Source organism: Anas platyrhynchos, chromosome 3 (assembly GCF_047663525.1).
Source record: "Anas platyrhynchos isolate ZD024472 breed Pekin duck chromosome 3, IASCAAS_PekinDuck_T2T, whole genome shotgun sequence".
Classification (NCBI taxonomy): domain Eukaryota; kingdom Metazoa; phylum Chordata; class Aves; order Anseriformes; family Anatidae; genus Anas; species Anas platyrhynchos.
In genome coordinates, this window is record NC_092589.1 from 106,046,204 (window position 1) to 106,069,259 (window position 23,056).

The window sequence follows — 23,056 nt, forward strand, 5'->3', positions numbered from 1 at the left end:
CTTGGCATTTGCATAGACATACTTTCCTAAAGGTATGTGAGGATTGGGAGCATACATAAATGGCAGATTGGGAAGTAGGTACAAAATGTGGAGATGAAAATGGAAAATGCGTAAGCATCTGTAATAGTTTGTAATCGTTTGCAGGGGAATAGCACAATCAGTCTGAATTTAAAGATAGGTGGTGAGTTAAAACAAGTGTATCAAACCACACACAGAGCACAAGATTTGTGCAATCAGTTTTGCTTTGCGTTCCCAACAGGGTGTGATGTGCCTGTTCCTCAGTTGTAAGACGGTGCCACTTCTTGTCTCCTGACCCAATGTACTGTACAGAGTCTTGCATCACATGGCGTGGTGTGTCAAGTCTTACACACTGAGACTCAGGAAAGTTGAGAGTTGTCAAGAGGTGTTTTTCTGAGCACTCAGATGTTTCTCAGCCTGGAGGGTATTTTTTTTTTCATTTTTATTTTTTCCCAGTATGACCAGATGAAGGAACACTCTTAAGGAAGCGTTTTGAACAGTTAGACCTGCTAATAGCTACAGAAGCATCAGTCAGGCTGCAGCTTTTAAGCTTTTAAAAAATGGTCTTTGAGCATTCATTTAAGATTTTTACACAGGTACAGCATGACTGAACAAGTGGCTGGTGCTTTTGTGCGGTGCATGAATCAGAACGAAATGTGAGTGAGATATGGCAGTAGCAACAGTTTCTTTTATGGTTGAGAGTGGAGAGGAAACGGTTGTGACATTCTGAAATGTTCCTGTTGTGCACTGAGAAAGCCAGGGCTTTTTTTTTTTTTCTGGCGTAGGTTGTGCCAGTTGTAAAACAATGTGTCAGATTAATAAAGCATCCTATTGAGAAGGAATGGGAGGTTTGGTGAGGCATGATTCATCCTCGTCTGGTGCAGTAATTAAGTCTGTTGCTTGCCTTGAGGTCAGTGTGACCCTGTTTATTTTAATTTTTCAGTCCCAAAGATCTGTGCAGTGGGTGTTTAAGGAGGAATTAGCAAGAGATAGAAATTTATTGGTTTCTGTAGTTTTTGGCAAGTGTGTGTTTCCGTTCGTTATTTTCATTTTCTCTTCTCATTCATTATTGAAGCACATAGCTGTTTTATAAAACCTGACTGACCATTTATTTTACTCTTTAATAACATTTCTTTTTTTTGGAGATATTAAAAAAACATACACCATCATGCTTAGGACCCTTGTGTATTCAGTGATAGGAAGAACAAAAGTATTTATACGACTTTAAACACAAAGCAATATTTAATAAGTATTTTAGGTTCTTTTAATACATTTTCATATGAAAGATAAATCTATTCCAGGTATCCTGTTACTTCTTAAGAAGCAGTTCACAACACTTGCTTCCTCAGTTTCCTTCACATTTGTAAGTATTTCACAATAGCAGTCCATATATTATTTTGCAGTTTTCCTTAAGACTCTTTTTTTTTTTCCCCCCCCCCCATTTATTTTGTTTTCATTTTCAATATCTACAAAACCTGAAGAGGAGTCTCTACAAAAACTGATAAGTGATCTCTTGACATGCTTTTTTTTTCTGTCAGCACTGTTTGGATAGCTCACAATGTTGAATGTAACTGTTCTCCATGCATTAGAAAAGTGATATTATCCCTGGTATATACTCAAATAGTGGAAGGACATAAGGGTTACAGAACAAGCACCTAAATAAATACATAAATAAAAAGCAGGCAAAAAGACTTAGAAAACTTAATACAGAATGCCCCAAACTGAAAAGCTTGGAGCCCTGATCAGCTGTAGCAACCCCAGGTGGACCTATGCCATCATTTAGTTAGGACAGACAACAGCCCAGGATGATATAGCCCATGGGCCATGCTATGCACTCTTACCCACATGGCTCAGGGTAGCATTTTTCAGAATGGGCTGGCTGCTTCTGCTGCCCCCTTCTCCTGACTTTTGTCCTCTGAGACAGTTTTTGCACGTGTGTGGTGGGAAGGGTGCTTCAGTTCAGATGGCCAAACTGCTGTGGAGTGTGCTTTACAAGAATGGACTGTTTGACACACTGGAGGGAAGGGATGCTATCCAGACAGACCTTGGTAGGTTTGAGAGGTGGACCCTGCAAACCTCATGAAGTTCAGCAAGGCCAAGTGCAGAAGTGCAAAGGCCTGCACCTGGATCAGGGCAATCCTGTTTTTTTTTGTTTTTGTTTTTGTTTTTTAAATATAAGATCTTGTATACGTAACCTCCATGCTTATCACCCATTCTTGACATTCTTGCTCCAGGTACTAATCAATAGGCCCTTCTGTTCTTGCTTGCCCTTCCTATTTCTCTTCTGGAACTTCTGCTCCGTGCCTATACCCAAAGCAGACAGCTTCTTTCTCATTCTGCATTCTATCACTGAACATCAGGTTAACTTATTTTTACACCTACACTCTGTTGATATTCTTTGAGTAGTGTGGTGCTTCCAACCCCAAAGGAAAGCTAGAGATAGGTGCTGAAACATCCTAGCCTTCATTCTAGATAGCACCCCATGCAGCTTCCTACAGAAATTTGTTTTGTGAATGCACTACAATTATGGAGCAAGAATGCCTAGCTGGCATTAATCAAGTTATACCTCTTTAAAATGGGTATTTTCTGGCTTATGTTATTGTTGACCTGATTAAAAGTGACTCTTCCAAAAATCCCATGCATTCACACACACACATGTATTTCTTTCAGTGTTTGTTTTCCATCTGGATTCCTCTAAACTTTATACGCCAATAAAGTCTTTTAAGTGTCATCTGGTGAGGTTAGTATGTCTAAGGCACACAACTGTGCACTGCTAATAGAAAATCAGACAGTTTCTGTGTTCTGCATCCAAACGATTTTGTATCCTACTTGAAAAATTGACGTAACAGGTCTCCCATACTTGGCACTAAGAGCATCCAGTTCTCTTGCATGTGACAGACTAATGTGCTGGTCTCTCTCCCAGAGTATTACTTACTGCTTCCTGTACAGTTTGTTTTTCACATCATTTCATACAGTGCATGGATCTAGGCTTTAAGTATAGGGTGTATAACTTTAATTTCCTAAATAATCAGTGAATGCTTTCCATTCTAGTTTAAAATTAATGTTAAAAATGTTTTGAATGAAAACAGTAAATCACCCGAGTCTCCAAGTGATTCCGAATCAGGTTTTAAAATTCAGATTTTTATTCCCAGAAAACTCTCAGAGGTTTTGCAATTTAAAAATGTTATTTAAAGCAATTTAAATTGTCTCTGGAGAGAAAGTTTCTGTTCTCACCAGCATCCCTAACCATTTGTTTCTTTTGCAATGATTAATGGTTGTATACTTCATGCATAGATAGATGAGGGGTCTGATCTAGCTGAACATAACCTTGCAAAAGTGGCAAGTTTTCAAGCATATCAGCTCAGATCCATGCCACCGAACAACAACAGAGGGAGAATATATGGAAGAGAGTGGGAGACGTTGCTTTTCAGCTCTAACTGGATTTCAGAGCAGCTGGAGCCAGTCATGAAACTGCACCCTGAGGGTAAAACTGTATGCAAACTGAAAAGAAAAAGAAATACTCACTTCTTGTTGTTCGGTGCATCAAACATGCTAAGATTATATAGAACCTTAATTCCACTGAGCACCTAGGTAAGGGTTTAATTTTACTGATTTCATTGTTATTTAACTGAGTTTAAAATCAAGCACATGCCTGAATGGTTCCTGGCCTAGAAGGGGCATAGACAAAGAAAATTAGAATTTCAGAATTGCTTTCATCTTTTGAAAGTATATGCTACAATATGTGACATAAAGAAATGTTTAGTAAGTCCACCCAAAATACACTTTATCAGCGCAGGTACTCTAGATGTGTATTTAAGAGATGTAGCATTTGTTTAAATATAATAGCTGTTTCTTTGTGTATCCAGAAGTATATTGAACATGATCTCTCAAATATTGTTTTATTTCATATCCTTTTATTCAGAAGATAGAGGCAGAGCACCAATACAAAGATAATGTCGATACATATGTAATCTCTTTTCTGTTCATTTTATCCTCTGTTAGCAAAATGAAGTACCCATAATATACACCTATGCATGCTTTCTTTGGTGGTTTTGTTATCAGAATAATGCAAAGGGCTCCCCTATTTCTTTAAAAAAAGCCACCCATAGTCCTTTCAAAACCTGCAACAAAACTGTTGACGTTAATAATGCTTCAAACCGACAGATTGATATGTGCCTGCCCAGGAGCACCATGACCCAGCACAGCACTTCTGTATTAATAAGACACAAAGTCAGGCCATTTATCATTTAGTATAGCCAGCACACAAATTAGAGGACAGCTTGCCAGGTTATATTGTGGTCTCATTACTTTGTTTTTGCTGTAGCTGCAGAATAGATAGCTTTGAAACCTTCCTGTGTTCTACTGTGCCAGGAGAGTGTTCATGTCATGGCGACCTGACTGAGTTGTTCAGTTGCGTACAGTGCTGACTCAGGAGCCTTAAGTGTCCTAACCAATTCTTCAAGCAGCAGCCTCTTCTAAATCAAAAGGAGGAAAATGTCATAAAGATATAATCACTGGCAGTTGCTGCGGGTGTAAAATGTTCAGCAGATTTCAGAATACGAAATTTGGGGAGTAACTTACTGGATGTAATTGAGGAGCACATGCTTTCATTACGGTACAGTATATTTTTTATTACATAGCTAGTATTGTCATGCTGAAAAATACTGTTAATGTTTGATGGAAACATTAACATAAGATAGATATGCTAATGGTAGATTCTCACATTGCCTTATACTGGTGACTGTCAATGCTGGTGTTGAGAGGAATTTTTAACAGTTGATATATTTTAAGTACATGCATTTGTCTACATTTTGTGTCCCTCCTGCATAGTCAATTATGTGCTGTCTTTGGTGTGAATGATTTCCCTTCAGGGTAACTTTGATGTATTTTGAAAAATACAGAAAAAATTAATTTTTACTTCCTTAAGATTGGCAATTTAGATCTCAAACTGCTAAGTTTACTTTCTTAAATATATGAAATTTAAGCATTGTAGTGGTTCTTTAAGTAAAAATGCTTTTTTTTTGGGGGGGGGGGGAGGGAGGATTACATTTTTATATTTAGGAATTTTTCTTATTTGATGTATTCTCAGCATGCTGTACATGTGCAACTGATCTCCTGACTGAATATACTTTGATGCTGAGTTTTGTCTTCACTTGTAATAAATTTACCTAAAGATGTATGTGGTATCTTTTATTATAACTCCAGAGATGGTGAAGTGTTTTTTTTGACTATTCCCATTGTATTTCTGTCTTTTTTTTTTGTTCATTTTGTAGCAAATATGATCTGGTTTTATCATAGTGTACTCTGTCGGAAGAAATCATCAAAGATCTCTATTTCAGTCAATGAGGCCCTTCTCCGTGAAAGCAGTAAAGCTTCTAAACCTGTGCATGGAGAACTATATACCCACGGAGAGCTGTCAGAGACTGTCTGGCTATGGCTCTGCTGCTCTGAAAGAGACGGCTCCGAAGTGTCTTTAAGCCATGCACCCTGCTCTGCTTGTGTGCCTGTGGCTGCCCCATGGGCAGTTGCTGCACTGCTTCCACTAATGATCCTAGAAAATTAGGCTTAGGTTAAGGAAAAATAAAAGCCTGGCTTTGAGAATGGCCCAAAAGCTAGCCTTTACAATCAGCATAGGCTTACTCTGTATACTTGCGTTGGATTCTGAAAAGATTCTCCAAAACAGTCTCTAGCACCAATAATCTTAAAACACAGTATTGTACTTGATGTGGTGGTTTCCAAAGAATTTTCTTTGGGAAACATGCATTTCAAGATAATCTCTTTGTGATGCACCAGTTTGTTTCCTACCGCTTTGCTCTAAGATCTCAAGTGCTGCTACACTCAGAAGGAACAGAGCACACGTGTGAGACAATTCTTGAAGAGAGTTTTACCCCTGTCCTGGGTAACATCGAGAAAGCATTTGCACTGACAGCGCTGGGAAAGGGAATGACCTAGACCTGTACAACTTAGGGAACATTTTTTACTAATTTTCCACTTGCCACTTTGATCATCGTTTCCTAGTGCTGATTTGTGGCACCTCCTTCCCTCCCTTTCTCCTCCCTCTACTTGGCTTCTTCCTGCTGCTTAACAAGCTCAATTGGTTTTATGTATGTATTTTTTTTTTTTTTTTTAAGAGAGTTTGAAGGTGGTCTCTAAAAGAATTGCTTTCATCCAGAGCCAGGAGCTGATCAAAGCAACACACAAAAGCCGAAGGGGAGCCAAAGCAGAGCTGCCTGACCAGCAGTAGGGTCAGGGTTCTGCACTGTAGAAATAGTGAGGCATATCAGTTGAGCTACGCTGGAAGCTGCTGATAAGGGCTTTTCCCTCCAGTAACACCTGCAAAGTTTATGAGATCCTGCAGGAAAATCAAAGAAATCTGCATCAGAATGCATTGTTTCCTGCAGAGAAGAATGTGGAAGTATTTACATTGAAGTGCCATTGCCTAAATGTATTTATAGCCATATAATATATTAGGCTTAGTCTGCATGATGATTACAGCACTGGAGTATCACCTAGCTCCATGTTTACTTTTAATTAATTAGTCCGGTTGTCAGGTTATTAAGGAGTGACATGCATGATTGTCTATGAAAAGAGGGTTCACCTTAAATCAAAAAAGCAAGAAAATGAAAATTGATGTGAACATTTTGCCTGAAAATAGATTTCTAGTGAAAGTCACAATTACCAAGCAAGTTAATAATGGGTGTTCTGTCATCTGTAAAAACTCTAATTAAGATTCTTTTTCTTTCTTTCTTTCTTTCTTTCTTTCTTTCTTTCTTTCTTTCTTTCTTTCTTTCTTTCTTTCTTTCTTTCTTTCTTTCTCTCTCTCTCTCTCTCTCTCTCTCTCTCTTTCTCTCTTTCTCTCTTTCTCTCTTTCTCTCTCTCTTTCTCTCTCTTTCTTTCTCTCTTTCTCTCTTTCTTTCTCTCTTTCTTTCTCTTTCTTTCTTTCTTTCTTTCTTTCTTTCTTTCTTTCTTTCTTTCTTTCTTTCTTTCTTTCTTTCTTTCTTTCTTTCTTTCTTTCTTTCTTTCTTTCTTTCTTTTCTCTCTCTCTCTGTCTCTCTCTCTCTCTTTCTTTTTTTCTCTCTTTCTCTCTCTCTCTCACTCTCTCTCTTCCAGTTATAGGTGTTTATCAGGCATCAGTCCCAATTATGATGGTTATGATTCTCTTTAAATTTGACTAGTAATCTGATGTATGACTTTCCACCAAGGGCTCTACTACAACCAGTTTGAACTTTGTCTGGCATTTTTCCTTCTTTATTAAGATAAGCTAAGGTAGATAGACTGCTGTTTTTAAACAAATCATTATTTAAAATTTCTCAGAACAATTCAACTCAGGTTTGACAGTAGGCATAGAAGTTTCTAGGGTGAAGGATGTTTAAGTTTTTTTTTTTCTACTTGTAAAGGAAGATTAAACTACGTCTTAAAATCAAAACAACCTTACATCCTTAACTAATTAAAGGAATTTGGTTGTCATTGGAGTTTTCTGTTTCCCCAGAAAGCTACAATGTAAGCTGTCACAGTTTAGATTCCTTCTCACTAAATTGCCAACATGCCTGAGTCCAGATCTCCAAGCCTAATGCATAGCTGTATATTTTAATGAGTTTATGGCAAGTTAGAGTGCTCTGTGTTCAGTGGAGCTTTATTTTTTTGGTTCAAAGTAAAGTTGAATTTGTATACGAAGTTTAAAAATACATATTGGGTTTTCTTGTAGACATAGTCTGGACATTCATTTTTTCCTTTGTCTATAGAAAATATTTGTGTGTGATTTTTTGATAGTATTCTCTGCATGAATTATAGGATTTTAATTGAAAAATGGAAACTTTCTCTTCAAAATAATGAATGTTCGTATGCAGTTGAAAAATTTCAGCAAAAATAAGAAAATACTTGTTTTTAGCTGAAATTCTTGTCTTTCTAATGGCCAAAATGAAAGTGAGATTATTTTGTATTAAGGGTGATTCATTAAATAGTTGGATTTTTTTCTCTGCCAAAGAAAAAAGAAGGAAGCAACAGCTTTCTAATAGTGCTTTTACTGAGACTGCTTACCTCTGATTTGTTCCAGTCTGTTTTCATACCTATTGGTATGGATCAGTATGGGCTTTTTTTTTTGGTTTGTTTGTTTTTTCCTGAATGCACAAAGGGCAGTTAACAAATTGGGCTTGTTTTTTTCAATAGATGGGGAAAATACATACATTTGATTTCATTGCAGAGGTAACTGTATTAGTTTTTGCAGAGATCTCCTGATAATAAATACATCTCCCTATTATTTACTTCTGAATCGAGTGAGGGAACTGATTTCAGTGATTCATAGAAGCAATTTGGCTTGGGAGGTAAAGTTACCAAAAAGCTTGGTGACTTCTTCCCACTCTTCCTAGTGCACTTGAGAGCTTGGCACCTTTCAGTCAGCACTCTTGTTCCAAGCTCCTGTTGCTTGGAAACATGAGTCATTGGAGGAAATCATCTCACCGTTAATGCAGGAGAAATCCTGTGCCTGGAGTCAGCCTAATTTTCCAAATCAGAGTAAGATGTCAGATAAAAATTAAAAGCAAGAGCAGAAGAAAAAGAAAAAGAAAAAAAAAAGAGTGATATAGAGGTCTGGGCAGTAGTTTTCTTTCAGTATATTCTCTTTATGGAAACAGTAGCAGAATTGTTTTTGGCTGTATAAAGATGGTAGAGTTATGTTCTCTGTGACCTGTCATCAACCTTAATCAGCGCCTCTGTTTTTAATCATGAACTGCTTTCCAAAGTGGCATTATTAGGAAACCATTAAATTTAATCTGATCTGGTCTGCCCACAGCATTTCTAATAAAATTCCATGGGAGATATATGAGTTTTAAGATCTGGTAACAGAAAATGAGCTGGAAATTCTGGCAAAGATAGCTGTGGTTTAAGTCAAGGCTTTAATGTTGTCTTTAAAATGTAATGGCCAAATGTGGTGTGCTGAACTCCCATAACTTTATTCGTATATGAAACACTGATTAGCTAGAGACTTTTAAATGATTTGTCAGCTTTATTGCTATGGAACAAATGACTTCACTGGAGGAGTGGATTTCAATATGCAGATCCATGAGTGACTATTGATATTAATCTGATTATCACTATAGAGTTCGGCTAAGTAGAAATACCATCATCTCATTTCTCAGCAACTTTTGAGGTTTCAAGATTTAGCTTTATGGGTAAGGCTATCAGCAAAAAAAAAAGAATACTTTTTTTCATTATGATTTTGATGAAAAATATAGAAATAGTAAAACATTGCTCTGGAAGTGATCTGAAATGAAGAAATGTAGTTAAATGTTTCCCACAGTCCATTATTGTATCAAAAACCTCAGTCTTCTGAGCTCTTTTTTCCCTATTTCTTACTGCCAAGTCGTTCATGCAGAATATTTTGTGGAAACAGGTTTGACTTCCAGAAACCAATATATTTTACAGAAATTGGCAATAGTCCACCTATTTACTACACCCATATGACAAATAAAAAACTTGGTATATTGCTTCTACAAGTGATAATTACATGGTACATGAACAACAAGATTGTTTTCTAAGGGAATAAGTTTTGCTTTGTTCTTGCCCATAGTAGCTACAACTGTATTGGTAAATAGAACAGTTGCAGGGAAATTCCAGTGGGCTAGAAAACAGTTTTCTGTTGTTAGTGTCTTGGCATGTCTGTAGTGCCAGCACCCTCTAAAACAATTCCCAGGGACACTTCTGAAGTTATGTTGGGCCAGTGACCATTCACAAAGGATATTTTGGGTAGAGTAACTTTGTTTTTTGTTAGAGTAACTTTATTAGTAAAGACATCACCTATATTATGTGCATATCCTTTGGGACTCAGAAACAAAAAACTGTCTGTGGCCTGTTTTATTTTTTACTAAAGATGTAACCTCTCTGTTACTTGCTCGTAAAACAGGCCATGACTCTTAGTAAGGAAGAACTCTGCTGTGTCTTGCTGAGTCTTGTGGGGGGTCAATATCAGTAAGAAGCTCATTTAGTTTCCCTGCACTAAGAATTTGTTATAACTCGTGGTAATAGATTTAACACACAATGTTAATTTATGTGAGACAAACATTAATGCAGAAGATGAAAAATAGTTTATTCTTCCAAACCCACAGATTGAGAGAGCACTGTCTATAACTACAGACAGCTTCACAAAAATAGGAAAAAAAATAGACCATGATTACGCAGTCTTGTGGCTGAAGTGAAGCAGCCACATATATCCACATGTAGCCACATATATGCCATATATGTATATATATATATACTGTTTATCATTGCTATCAAAGGGAATCAGTGTTGCAGTGTCTCCAAATTTACTTTTCTTTCTGCAGTTACATCTAGAATCCTGCCATAGGATTTATTTCTTCTTGTTGCTTTTAATACAGGTTTTCAATTAGAGACTTTACCTAACTTTAGAAATATTGATGGACTTTGCATGTTAGTAGATTACTCTGACTCATGTTCAGAGAGCAAATGGATCATGCTAACTACCTTTTCCAATACTGAAGTGTGATCAAATTGTTAAGCTGCAGTCTCCTCTCAGACAAATATTAATACTTTTTGAATACTTAAAACCAAAATTTATACAAAGAAAACCTAATTTTATACAAGTTATGAACTGCCTCTTGTGATAGCAATGACAAATGATTTTGAAATAATAATGGGCTTGACGACATCGTACCAGTCTTCCATAAAAATATGATTTAATAGAACTTATTTTATTAGGCTGTTTCGGAAGTATGAATGCTCAGTGCTCAAAATGGGAAAATGTATCCATTTCTATACTGCTTTGGTCTGATATGAACACCTTCTGTATTGTAAATATCTAAAATGGCTAAAAATATCTCAGAAATCTTTTCATGTTGCCTGAGAAAGGAAATTAATATTGTTCGGAATTTAAAATTAAATAGAATAGTAGTGGTTCAGCTATTGTTACTCAATGTATGATGTTAATTTCTTTTATCTATCAGAGAATATTTCTCATCACATAAAATTAATAAAGTAGAAATGTCAATGAAACTTTAAAATGCAAAAAGATGTAATTTAATGTAAAACTTTTCCTCTTGTAATAATTTGCAAGTCCTATGTAAGACTGATTTTTATTTATTTATTTTTTATTATTTGTCCATCACACTTGAAAACTGGGGATCTATTCCCCTTTTCTTCCCTTCAGACCTCTCAACTAAATGATTAACCATGGCTTCCTAATTTCACTCTTAGATCCCTTGATGTCTTTTTCAAGACTTCTTAACACAGCATCCATATATTTGCTTTTTCTCAGTTTCTGTTAAAACCAGACTTTCTCTAACAGTCTTATTTCAATGACAACTGTCAAAAGCGCCAGATTAATTTCTGTGCTCTAAATTTTCCTTAGGAAACCTCGAGAGGTCCCTTCCAGCCCAACCCAATCTTTGATTCTGTGATACCCATTCTGTCCTAGGTGTAGGATAAATTCTGTCCAGAGTTACTGTGCTAGATCTTCAGTCTTCACAAAATCTTGTCTCTCCTTAGTACAGGCAACTGCAACTGAAAAGTCACCAGGGTGTTACAGTTGTCATTTCATTAATCAAAAGATCTCTCTCCAAACACCTCCACTCTAGGGAATGGGACTGTATGTCCTTTGTGTTAATGTGACCAGACATGGTATTGTCCTCGTGGCTGAGGTGGAACTTCTTTTCTAAATCACATCAGCTGGAGTACGAAGCCATAGCAGAATTTCTTCAAAACCTGGCTATTTCAGCTGCAGTTGAACTTGAAGTTGAGTCTGCATCTGACAGCCTGTATCTGACATTAACCCTTAAGCAGATCTCTGTTTTCCCTAGTTGTATAACCACTGTTTACCACAGGAACCCTGACAGTTCCTTGCTTGGAATTTGAGAGCTGCTCTCTTTAGACAAACATACTTCTACTTTTTATTTTTAGACTAATGTACTTTTACAAGCGTTTTCAGCTGCCTGGATTTGCCACTGTTCTTTGGCAGCATTTATGTGTGGGTTTCTAACACACTGACCTGACCCAGTCCAATTACATCTACAGTTGTTTCTCAGGCACCCATGTGCACCCTCAGAGCACTTTTTTTTCCCTTCTTCTTTTATCATGGTTTTCCAGGTCTTCTTTCCTTTTTTTTTTTTTTTTTCTTTCCTTTGTATTGGCAAATATTGACTGCGATATGGAGGTGCTTTTTGATTTATCAGTAGATGGGGTCGAGGACTATCCTTCTGTTGTGCACTGTGATTTTTTTTTAATAGTTCAGGTCACCATCTATGTTCATGGCTTGGAATTTCACATGCATTTGAAACTTCAGCCTGTGCCACCCACTTGTATCCAAGAGAGACATAAATCTGGGCTGGGAACGCTGAGCTCATTGAAGCAGGAGAATAGGACTCAAAGCCTTTGCTTCCTGGTGCCACAGAGTCAGCAATTTACAATTCAGGTACCACAGTCTGGGAGGCTTTAAAGAAAAGGGGATGACAACCATCACAGTGCTAGTGAGAAACAGCTTCTCCCCTGTTTGCTGCACAGAAGTCATCTCTCCCACAACTGAGAGAACTACTGGGATTCTGAATGGCAAAGGCTGATGCTGGCAAATCTCCTGCAACGGGCATTTTCTGGTTCCAGTGGTGTGTGTTTGATGATGCAAAATGGCTCTAAAATATTTTTCATGTCTTCCAAAGTATGTTCCTGAATTTATGAGTGTATTTCACAGTGTAATTTCACAGTGTAATTTCACAGAGTGTATTTCACAGGGTAAGATCCCACAGGTACACAAGAGCTTACCACATGTACAAATCCAGAAAGTACTTTTTTTTTTTTTCACTGTACAAAACCATTCAAAATTAGCACCACAATGGATAAACTTAATTATGTTGTGAAAGATTTCAGGATCTGTATATTGCATGAATAGCTTAATCTTCAACAAGATACTGTTTTTTGTCATCCACAGCTTTAAAGATAGGTTTTCTAACATGTCCACTAGTGATCTCTATAAGTCCTAGGCAAATATGTTAGATACCAGTAAATGCTGTATCTAATAAACTGTACGGAATAATATCTGTCTGTACATATGGGATAAAGCTTATAAACTGGAATGTCATGGTGTTTTCTCATTCATCACAAATAGATGCAGATAGTAATCAGTAAAACAAGTAAGCCTCCATGCCTCATTGTGTAAAGCAGCTCTTAGTGCAAATTTATGTAGTAATGCTTTTGAGTTGTCTCAAAATATTGTGTCTTACTCTGGATGAATTAAAAAACTTACTATTTCTCATGTGCTTTAAAGAAGCTCTTTTAAGAAGTAAGTTTGAAAATCAGGTACAGCAGTTTTCTGTGCATAGTCATGTTGAGAATGGGTAAAATACAGCCCTTTGTAAGACTAGCCTCTGCAACTGCAGTCAAACTTTTGAATATCATCTGAGAGCTGTGTAATTATTTTTAAGTATAAAAACCTTTTGGATCTTACATGATTTTTTCTTACTGTGGCTCTGTGCTTAATAAAGCAGTCTATGTAAAATCTCTGTGGAATTCATGATATCTAAATGCTGTTTCTATTCCTGAAAGTGTAGCTTTGAATATTAACCATACTGAGTTAACCATTCATGCATTTTAATTTCTCTTTAGTCTAGAATTTCAAGACTGTGATGAACAGTCACATAGCACCATACTATACCTGACCCTGAAAATGAGCAGACAGGTCCCTGACAAACCATATGTCTCCAACCTAATAAGAGAAAATATTAGTTCATAATAAGGGGAGGGATTTTAGAGAAGAATGAAATAGGAATCTGTCAGGTATCTTGATTATTTGTCTTTATTACATAGAGCTTGAAAGATGGATTAGAATTAGAACTAAATATCATGTAGTACCTTTGTGTAGAAACACTATTGGGTATAATTCACTTTAGACATTAACATTTAGACATGTTTTATTGCATACATCTCTCATAAAGCTTTTTAGGGACAATACTGAATTCAGACTTTCCTCGTTGTCTTCAGCTGGGCTTGGTGTAGGTGAAGCAGCAGTGAAAATTTGAAACTAGAGGAGCCAGAGGGAATTGTCAGCTGATTGTGTTGGAAGAGGAGATGCATCACTTGCATGTTAGCACTGAACCTAGCTAACATGTGTTGTGGCTTCCCATGTACCCTTCAGCAAACAGGGATACATCAGTGCTGCACACTAAATTTCTTCAGTTGGCTTTTGTGTACATAAACCTGTTTTTTCAGTAATGCCTGCTCCATGATCATGTTCATACGCGCTCCCTGAATAGTTATATAATTCTCATTATGTTTCTAATAACACCATATATAATGTATAGTTATATATATAGTATTAAAATGGTACAAAAAGTATACAGAGATATGATTATATATGTATAGTGGCTTTGTAAAGTCATAAAAATATATCCAAACTATCAAATTTGTGTGTTATTTCTTTCAAATTTGTATGCTGCTTCTCCTCCTGACAAAAGCAGCATGTGATTTCAAAGTACTTTTTCTTTTGCTTGACTGATTCCTACAGGATGCTTCCCAACAGGCTCATTTCCCAAGCAGTATCCAGTGCTGAGGAGGGGCTGTTCAGTGTTTTAGGAATTACTGCCACAAACAGGAAGCGTTTCATGCTTTCTATTCACAGTTACTTGAGGAGGGAGAGGACATGGGGCCCAGGGCAAGAGCTACTTTGTGACAGAAAAAGAAAGCTGGCATGGCTTTTGGTTATACCAGGTCATTGTATTCGCTGTGGAAAGCAGGCGGCAGTTAAATACGTGGGAAGTAAATGCTGGGATATTCAGCTGGAATAGACTGACTCTTCAGTGACAGTCTGAGTAAATTATTTTGTTTCACTAGCAATAAAATCCTAATAATGAAAGGCAAAATCAAATAGATGTGTCTTTATCTTAAAAAAAAAAAAAAAAAAAAGAATGAAAAAAAGTTTGCTTATATGGTAAAATATTGTTTAAGGTGAGAAGGAAAAGCCATTATCTTTTAGGATATGTTAGTGCAATGCTATTGTACTTCCAAGATTAACAACATATATTTTGAACTGCTTTAGCTGTGAGTTTTCAGCTGTGGTGGGCTATGCAAAGGTATATACACAGAACTGCACTATTCCCCAAATCCTTTACAATTTATTCTGTTCAAATCATGCAAAACAGAGAGGTTGTTTTACAGGTGAGATTGCTGACTGTTGAAAATGCATCTCCTCAATTGCTATATAAACGAAGGAATTACTAGAATCAGGCTTCTAAGTGTCAAAGTTTGCTGCCTTTCTGCTGAATTACAGAAAGCTGTTACTTTTAGATAACTTCCTGTAATTTACCACCAGGATCAGCACAGTGACTGCGGCAGTCAATGTTCTTTTCCTTTGCCTTTCTTTGTGGGCAGTGAAGCTTCTCTCTTTCATGAGAAATGGTGTAGCCTGACATCAACGTGCAGTGATTGAGTTTTGAGTACTAAAATTGAAATCTTTTTTTTTTGTTGTTGTTTGTTTGTGTGTTTTTGTTGTGTTTTTCCTTGTCTTTTTGTTTGAGAAGATGGGAAATTCTTATGCTGGTCAGCTCAAGACAACAAGGTTTGAAGAAGTGTTGCATAATTCTATCGAGGCCTCTCTGCGCTCAAATAACTTAGTTCCCAGACCAATCTTTTCTCAGTTGTATTTGGAAGCAGAACAGCAACTGTCATCACTGGAAGGTAGGAATTTATGTTTTTGCTCAAAGACAATTCTGCTGTTTGCTCTCCCAACGGTCAGCACAAACATTTTAAATTAGAATACAGAAAAACAAAAGCATTGAAAGTTTCTGTTTGGATATTTTATGATCTAAAAATGTATATAAATATGTGTATTAGAATTTGATTAAGATATTAAATGCATTGTCTTTTATTTTGACAAAATTAAGTCATCTGCTTACTCAGATTTACTGTGAATTTTTCCTTTAAGTGTTTGGAGAAATCTTTGGAAATTTGGAACATAGATCTGTCATCCTATAATTTATCATACACTACTGAAAATTATACAGTAAATAATGGTAAATATGTGACAGAATTATAAATGAGATATAGTAAGAGTATTAAGTATATTAATTTTCATTAATAAATACAGCAGAAGTAAATACAACAGAATTATTTTAGTTGGTTATAAAGAAGGTTTATGATTACTTTGGGCATGATTTTTTTAGTTATTCTGTTGCTGCAAAGGTACAAACCTTTAGGATATGTTAGCTCCAGTTAGTATATATGTGACTTTTTGTGTGTTTTTATAGATGTCTTTTTTCTGATTTTGCTTTGTTCGGTCTTTTTTTCTTTGACGTAGTATGATTTAGACAAACTGGCAAGCAAACTCATTGGTACTTTGGTGTCCTCTAATATGTGTATTCTAGAGGTGTGCTGTGAGTTTACTGGTGTGTGCAGAACTCTGGCATGCTTGTGCAAGGTTATGTTTAATAATTTTATTATTTATCCTTTTCTGTCATCAGGGTGGTGTTTCATTTCTTTTGACCAGGTCTACTTATGCTGTCATAACTCGCAAAAGATAGCTCAGAAACATGTAATGCAGAACCCATAATGATTAACAATCCACACTAACAGAAAACAAAACAAACAAACAAAAATAAATGGTAATTGAAAAAAAAAATACTTTGCATGTATTAAACCCTTTACTGTTACCTCATTGTAACTGCTGAGAAAATATTCCTTAAAGAAATAACTCTGCTCACCGCTCACACATCATTAAACATTTTTTTTGTTTTTCCCCCTAGCGTAGGACATACACCTGATATACATTCATTGTTTAAATATTTATGATGCTTTTTCATTACACAAAGTGATCCTTCTATCAAATCCTTCTAAGAAAATTTCATAAACCTTTCCATGGCAACCAACTGTGATGTCACAAAATGGATTTTGACATCAGTTGGGAACGCTGCTACAGGAGCAGACGCATTGTTCAGGAACAAAAGTGCAATTTCACACTTCTGTAACTCCTTTCTTTCAGACAACTTTTTAGATCACGAGGGGCTGATTCTGTTTTCTTTGCAGTTAATGGCAACAGAATTGAACTGTAATTAATTAAAAGTCCCACAACAGCTTGATGGAGAACATTTATTTCATAGAAGTTTCAGACAAAGGGAACTGTGAATGGGACTCTTAAGGGACCTGAAATAGAGTTTATCCAAGGTTGTTCCTCAGGTGGAAGAAATCTGCAATGTGGCATCCTGTACTCTAGCCTCACAATAAATAGAAATTTCCAGTTCTTCCAATTTATGAATCTTTGTACTCAGAGGAACAGAAAGCATCTAAAGCAGAGATCTATCCTTATGCATAAGCTCTTGTTCTCCCCTCTTGTTATTTTTCTTTACTCCAGCCTTCTGACATAGAATCATAGAATGGTTTGGGTTGGAAAGGACCAAAGATCATCAAGTTCCAACCCCCTGCTGTGGGCAGGGACACTTCCCACCAAACCAGGTTGCCCAAAGCCCCATCCAACATGGCTTGAACACTTCCAGGGGTGGGGCATCCACAGCTTCTCTGGGCAACCTGTGCCAATGCCTTACCACCCTCAGAGTAAATTTCTTCCTTGTATCTAATCTAAACCTACCCTCTTTTAGTTTAAAGCCATTACCCCTTGTCTGATCACTATGACCCCCTGACAAAGAGACCCTCCCCAGCTTTCCTGCAGGTACCCTTTAGGTACTGGAAGGCTGCTGTAAGGTCTCCCCAGAACCTTCTCTTCTCTAGGCTGAACAACCCCAGCTGCCTCAGTCTCTCTTCATAGGAGAGGTGCTCCAGCACCCTGATCATCCTTGTGGCCCTCCTCTGGACTCATTCAAATATGCCCACGTCCTTCTTGTGCTGGGAGCCCAAGAGCTGAATGCAGGGCTCCAGGTGGGGTCTCATGAGAGCAGAGCAGAGAGGGAGAATCACCTCCTTGCCCTGCTGGCCATGCTTCTTCTGATGCAGCCCAGGATATGGCTGGCTTTTTGGGCTGCAAGTGCACACTGCTGGCTCATGTTGAGCTTCTTATCAACCAACACCCCCAGGTTCTTCTCTTAAGGGCTGCTCTTAATCTATTCTCCACCCAGCCTGTACTTGTGCTTGAGATTGCCGCAACCCATATGCAGGACCTTGCACTTGGCCATGTTGAACTTCATGAAGTTCGCACAGGCCCACCTCTCATGCCTGTCCAGGTCCCTCTGGATGTCATCTCTCCAGCATGTTGACCACACCACATAGCTTGGTGTCACTGGCAAACTTGCTAAGAGTACACTCCATCCCAGTCTCCATTTTACCAACAGAGATGTTAAACAGTGCCTGTCCCAATACTGACCCCTGAGAAAAGCCACTTGTTACTGATCTCTACTTGGGCAGAAGAAATTTCCCATATGATTTTTTTTTTTTTATAAATTAAGGTACATCAACTGTATAAGCATAAAGATCTAACCAATTTTCATGAGAACTGAAAAGAATTCTTTAAAGAAACTGAGAAGAGTAAAGAAAACAATTGTGTTTATGGTATCTAAATCTAAATTCAATAAAATATGGACATAATCTTCACCAAAAAATTGTTGGTTAATGGAGTTATAACAAGTTAGATCAGCTGACTGCTTCATTCTGCAACATACAACAGAAGAACAATGGTTGTGACTCTCTGCTACCATATTATCTCTGGTTTTGAGTGCTTGATTGTGTTCTTTAAGAATTGTTTAAAAAAAAGACATGGAACAGAAATAAAAATAGAGAGGTCCTTGGAGGGATATTGTTTTAAAAGGGAAGCAGAAGCTGTAGATCTTTTTTAAAACAAGCAGCAGAAATCTTAATGATGCTCAATACAGGTGACAGCACTTCATTCTTGTGTATTAATAGTACATACATACTCTTGTATTCTTTTCATTGTTGTCTTTTGAAAGTGCTGCAGCTCTCCTCTTCCTTGGTTTCCACTTCTATTTTTTATTTTTTTTTTAAGTGAAATTACCTGTTATGGCTGAGCAAACCTAACAGCTTACCAGTGGCCAAAGGGGGAAATCCCACATCCTGCTTCCTCCATTTTTCCTAGCCATTTTCTGCCTTTCCAACAGCTTTGGCATTTCTTGGATCTTGCACTGATACATAAATACGTAATACATTAACCTGGTAAAAAAAATAAAAATAAAATGAAAAGGTCATTTTTGTTTGCCTGGTTAGCTTTTCTGGGCTAGCAAGCTGGGATGACTCCTCATGGGCTCCAGTAAGTGTCAGTGCTGATACAAAGAAGGATCTTCATGGCCAGGAGTGCAGGAAAAGAGAGGAGAGCCAGATTCACCCCCTTTTTCATAGCATCTAGATGTTAGTCAAGGTTAAGTCATAACACATTACTTATCCCTGTTTTAAATAGCAAAGATGGAGAGCTTCGCTTTTCTCTTTGTCCACTTTCAGCATTTTTATCTTTGGACTACGCCCTTAAACAGTAGTGTTTAACATTCTGTCCTTATCTGTGCACACCAGCACCCAAGCTTGATGTTTAGATATTTAAAAGTAAACATACCTTTCAAATCCTCTTCTAGATTGGGATTTAAGTCTTAGTAACCTTTAAAGACAAACTTTCAAACCCAGATTTACTTTCTAAAAACATCCTTTCTAATTCTGATTTATTCTGTAGTATTTGTTTCGCCAGGTCTACAATCCTTTCTCTATAGAAGAAAACAACAACAACAACAACAACAACAAAAAAACATTCTGAGGAGTGTCATAGGAAAAAAAATCCTTGAATATTCTGTGGGATTCTGAGTGCCTGATCCAAAAAGTCAGTTGAAGCACAGAGAATGCGTCCAGTTGGCATTGAGCTCTGGAGGATGACTGCAGCGAGCTTTGGTGTTGTTCTGTTTAAAGACTAAAAGCTGCATCAGCAGAAGATTTTAGGACCCTAATTGCTATTCCGCCTGCTAAAGTCCAGCTAACACACCCAGCTTCTCTTTGATCCTCAAATAAAATACCAGCAGCCCTTCACCACCAAATTTTGCCAGTGAAATCTCTTTGTATTGCAGGCAGGTCTCTATATAAGCCAAGAAGCTGTAAGACAAGATGTAAGCCCCAATGGATTCATCTAGTACTTTTTCCCTACCTTTGTCTTACGTAAGGCTGGATCCAGTCTGACATTTTCCGAAGTCCTGTCCACAGAAATGTTCTCCCCATTGACGATTTAGTTGTACTCCTCTGCTTGCCACCTTTTCCCCATTTGCTATGAGTGTGTCCTAGTCACAAGAGAGGATGGAGTCATTGCTCAGTGTGTTTTGCTGGAGGTGTTGCATTATGCATGGAAAATGATTGTCTCACAGATAGAGAGAGGGAGAGAAGCAGTCTCTAGCTGGAAGGCTGAAAAATACATTAAGATTATGCAGGTGAATTCTCTTAACAAGAAAGCTATCAGGTAAAATTGCTGACTTACGTAACCAGGACACCAGAAAAGTGGTTCACAGCAGAGAATGTGGATAGAAAACACCTAAATGCCCCTTAAAAAGAATCCTAAATGATTCATTCTTTTCCTAAGCATTCAGTATGGAACACCTAGAATAGTGCAGTCCATGCACAGACCTCTGTGTATTGTCTTCCTAGACATCTGCCTTTCCTTGACATTGTACAAGGAGTGACAGTGCTTTACTCAGACCTCTGGATTCTGGCAGGAGACAGACTGCCTGAGAATTAGGTATTCTTATCTTGATATCATCTGTGGTGAACCTACTTTTAAGCAGGAACTGTTTCTTCATCAAGGACAAGGTCATCAAGGACACGGTCAGTACCTCGTTAATAAAATCTGTACTTGGACTGTCGCCAGGATGTTCAAAAGTGCTAAGAAGTAATGAATTGGGGTTTATTTTGGCTGTTAATGTTATAAACAAAGGATACAGTTACAGTGCTTTGATCAACGAGTTCAAGCACCAGGATTTAGAACTCCAAGAATCATGAGGTTAGCTTAAAAATGAAGAAGTTAATATAAATAAATAAATAAATAAAAGCCACCTTCACGTTGTCCCTTATTTATTTATTTATTTATGTCCCTAGTTTTACTTTTACTTAGCTGCACTGGTGTTATTTATTTATTTATTTATTTATTTTTTACAAGGGCTAAAAGCCTTTTTTCTTTTTTTTTTCTTTTTCTCTTTTTTTTTATTATTTTTTTATTAAAGTTTTTCTATTGTAAGCATAAGAATAAGACTGCAAGTTGGAGCTTTAAGGAAACAACAAATATCTTAAGAGTTGGCAACGGTGAAGTCATTGTCAAAAGGAGAGAATCCAATTTTCTCTAACACTTTTCTGTAACTGGGTCACCTTGTTCATTCACTGGTTTGTTGACAGCATTTTCTGTTTTCTAAGTCATATATGCTATTATAATTTGTAGCAGGCAGCAGAGCAGATAATGAGGAAGAGGAAGAAGAAGAGGAGGAAGAAGGCTCAGAATCAAGTAGTCCTGTTTCTTACCAGATGAAGCCTCCTCCAGAAGGATGTTGCACTACTGATGGTAAGAAATGCACTAAACATACACTATCTGAAGGCATTTTTGCCCTACTGAAAAGGGTAGGATTGGGACTCTTTCCCCTGTAACTCATTATAATGAGATAATTTATACAGTGTAGAAATCCAAAAAATGTTAGTATTCATTATCTGGTAGACAAATCTATATTATTCTCGATTGCTTTTACACTTTTGTAAGTGTGTCAGATAAGCATTTGTGTTAAAATACTTGGCACAAGGATAGAATTTCTGTTCTGTTAGGCAAGGTTCAGTTTGCTGGCATGACATTTGCTAAAATGAGCGTGGCAATTTTTAGGCTTTATCATCACTTTTTACTACTTAAAATGTACCTTGTTCAATGTTGCTGTAATTTTTTTTCTGAAAGCTATTGAATTTCTCTAGACATAAATAACTATTATCTACATTTTTGAATGGATGACCAAAGTTATGATGACATTAGTAAGCAGTCCCATAAATATGATGTGCAACATCATAACAAAAATGTTGATTTTCAGATTTGTCTTTTTTTTTTTAATTTTTAATTGTACTCATAGTATTTGTTTATGGCTGACCAAAAAGGCAGGGAAGAAAACTGTCTTTTAGTTTGCCCTTCACCTCGGAGGATAGAACTCTGCTTTTCATTAAAAAATGAAAATAATGTCAGAAGCTCTTTAATAAAGAAGATCGTGTGTATTAAATAAAAACTAATAATCTTATCAATTTAAAATACACTGAATTGTTTTTTATTTATTTTTTTTTTTCTAGGTTTCTGCCAGGCTGGTAAAGATTTGAGACTGGTTTCAATTTCCAATGAACATATCGAGGTACCATCAGGGTTTTTACTTGTTGGTGCAAAGTCACCAAATTTACCTGATCACCTTTTAGTGTGTGCTGTGGATAAAAGATTCCTGCCAGATGACAATGGGCGCAATGCCCTGTTGGGTAAGTGTCTGTGGTTGGAGTAAGTGGATGCTTCTGTGGTCTACAATTAATTGGTAGTCTTTTTTTGTAGAGCGAGTTCAGCAGGTCTAATTTCTGTTCCATTTGTATAGTAATTCTCAGTGGTGATGCTCAACAAGATAACAACTCAGAGCTGGCTGTGCTTGTTCTATTTAGAAAGATACAGAGGAAGCCAGTTCATTAGAAATGCTTCATCACCTTCTATCTGTTAGTCCAAGAATTAAGTCATAGTCTAGGCAGTTTATGTCCTAGTTGCTGAAACTACACATCTGGTCACTGGACTAGTTGATTTTAACTTTCCAAATACTAACATACTTGGGCAGGCTGTAGGTCTGTCAAAGTAAACCTTTTTGGCTACTGTATACATGTGAACAGTTTGACAATAGTTTGTACTATAAAAAATTAAGATGATTTCCATTCATCATTTTAGGGTAGGGATCATATTCTCCATTGCATATAAATAATAGAATTTCTTCTGGATCCTAACCCATGACTTTTAGTTATTATCACAATAGACATAAAAATGAATGGTTACAAGTTGAAAATTTTCCTTTATGTATAATCAAGTAATACTGTGTGTTTGAATTCAATGTTACAATTCACAGTATTTTGAGAAAAG

The 23,056-nt window shown here is 36.9% G+C and overlaps 1 protein-coding gene across 4 annotated transcripts in view; it reads left to right on the plus strand.

The window, feature by feature from the left end:
• GREB1 (growth regulating estrogen receptor binding 1) overlaps positions 1–23,056 on the plus strand; it is a 95,284-nt gene that overhangs the window by 21,824 nt on the left and 50,404 nt on the right. For 3 of the 4 annotated variants that reach the window (XR_011808571.1, XM_027455240.3, XM_027455242.3), the window contains exons 2-4: positions 15,531–15,687; positions 21,365–21,484; positions 22,243–22,419. Coding sequence is in view for 3 of the 4 variants with exons in the window: in XM_027455240.3 (XP_027311041.2) it covers positions 15,531–15,687; positions 21,365–21,484; positions 22,243–22,419 (454 nt within the window). In the remaining variant the exon portion in view is untranslated. Of the gene's footprint in view, positions 1–4,474; positions 4,634–15,530; positions 15,688–21,364; positions 21,485–22,242; positions 22,420–23,056 lie in introns of those variants that run through there. The other variant, XM_072036438.1, reaches the window with a different exon arrangement.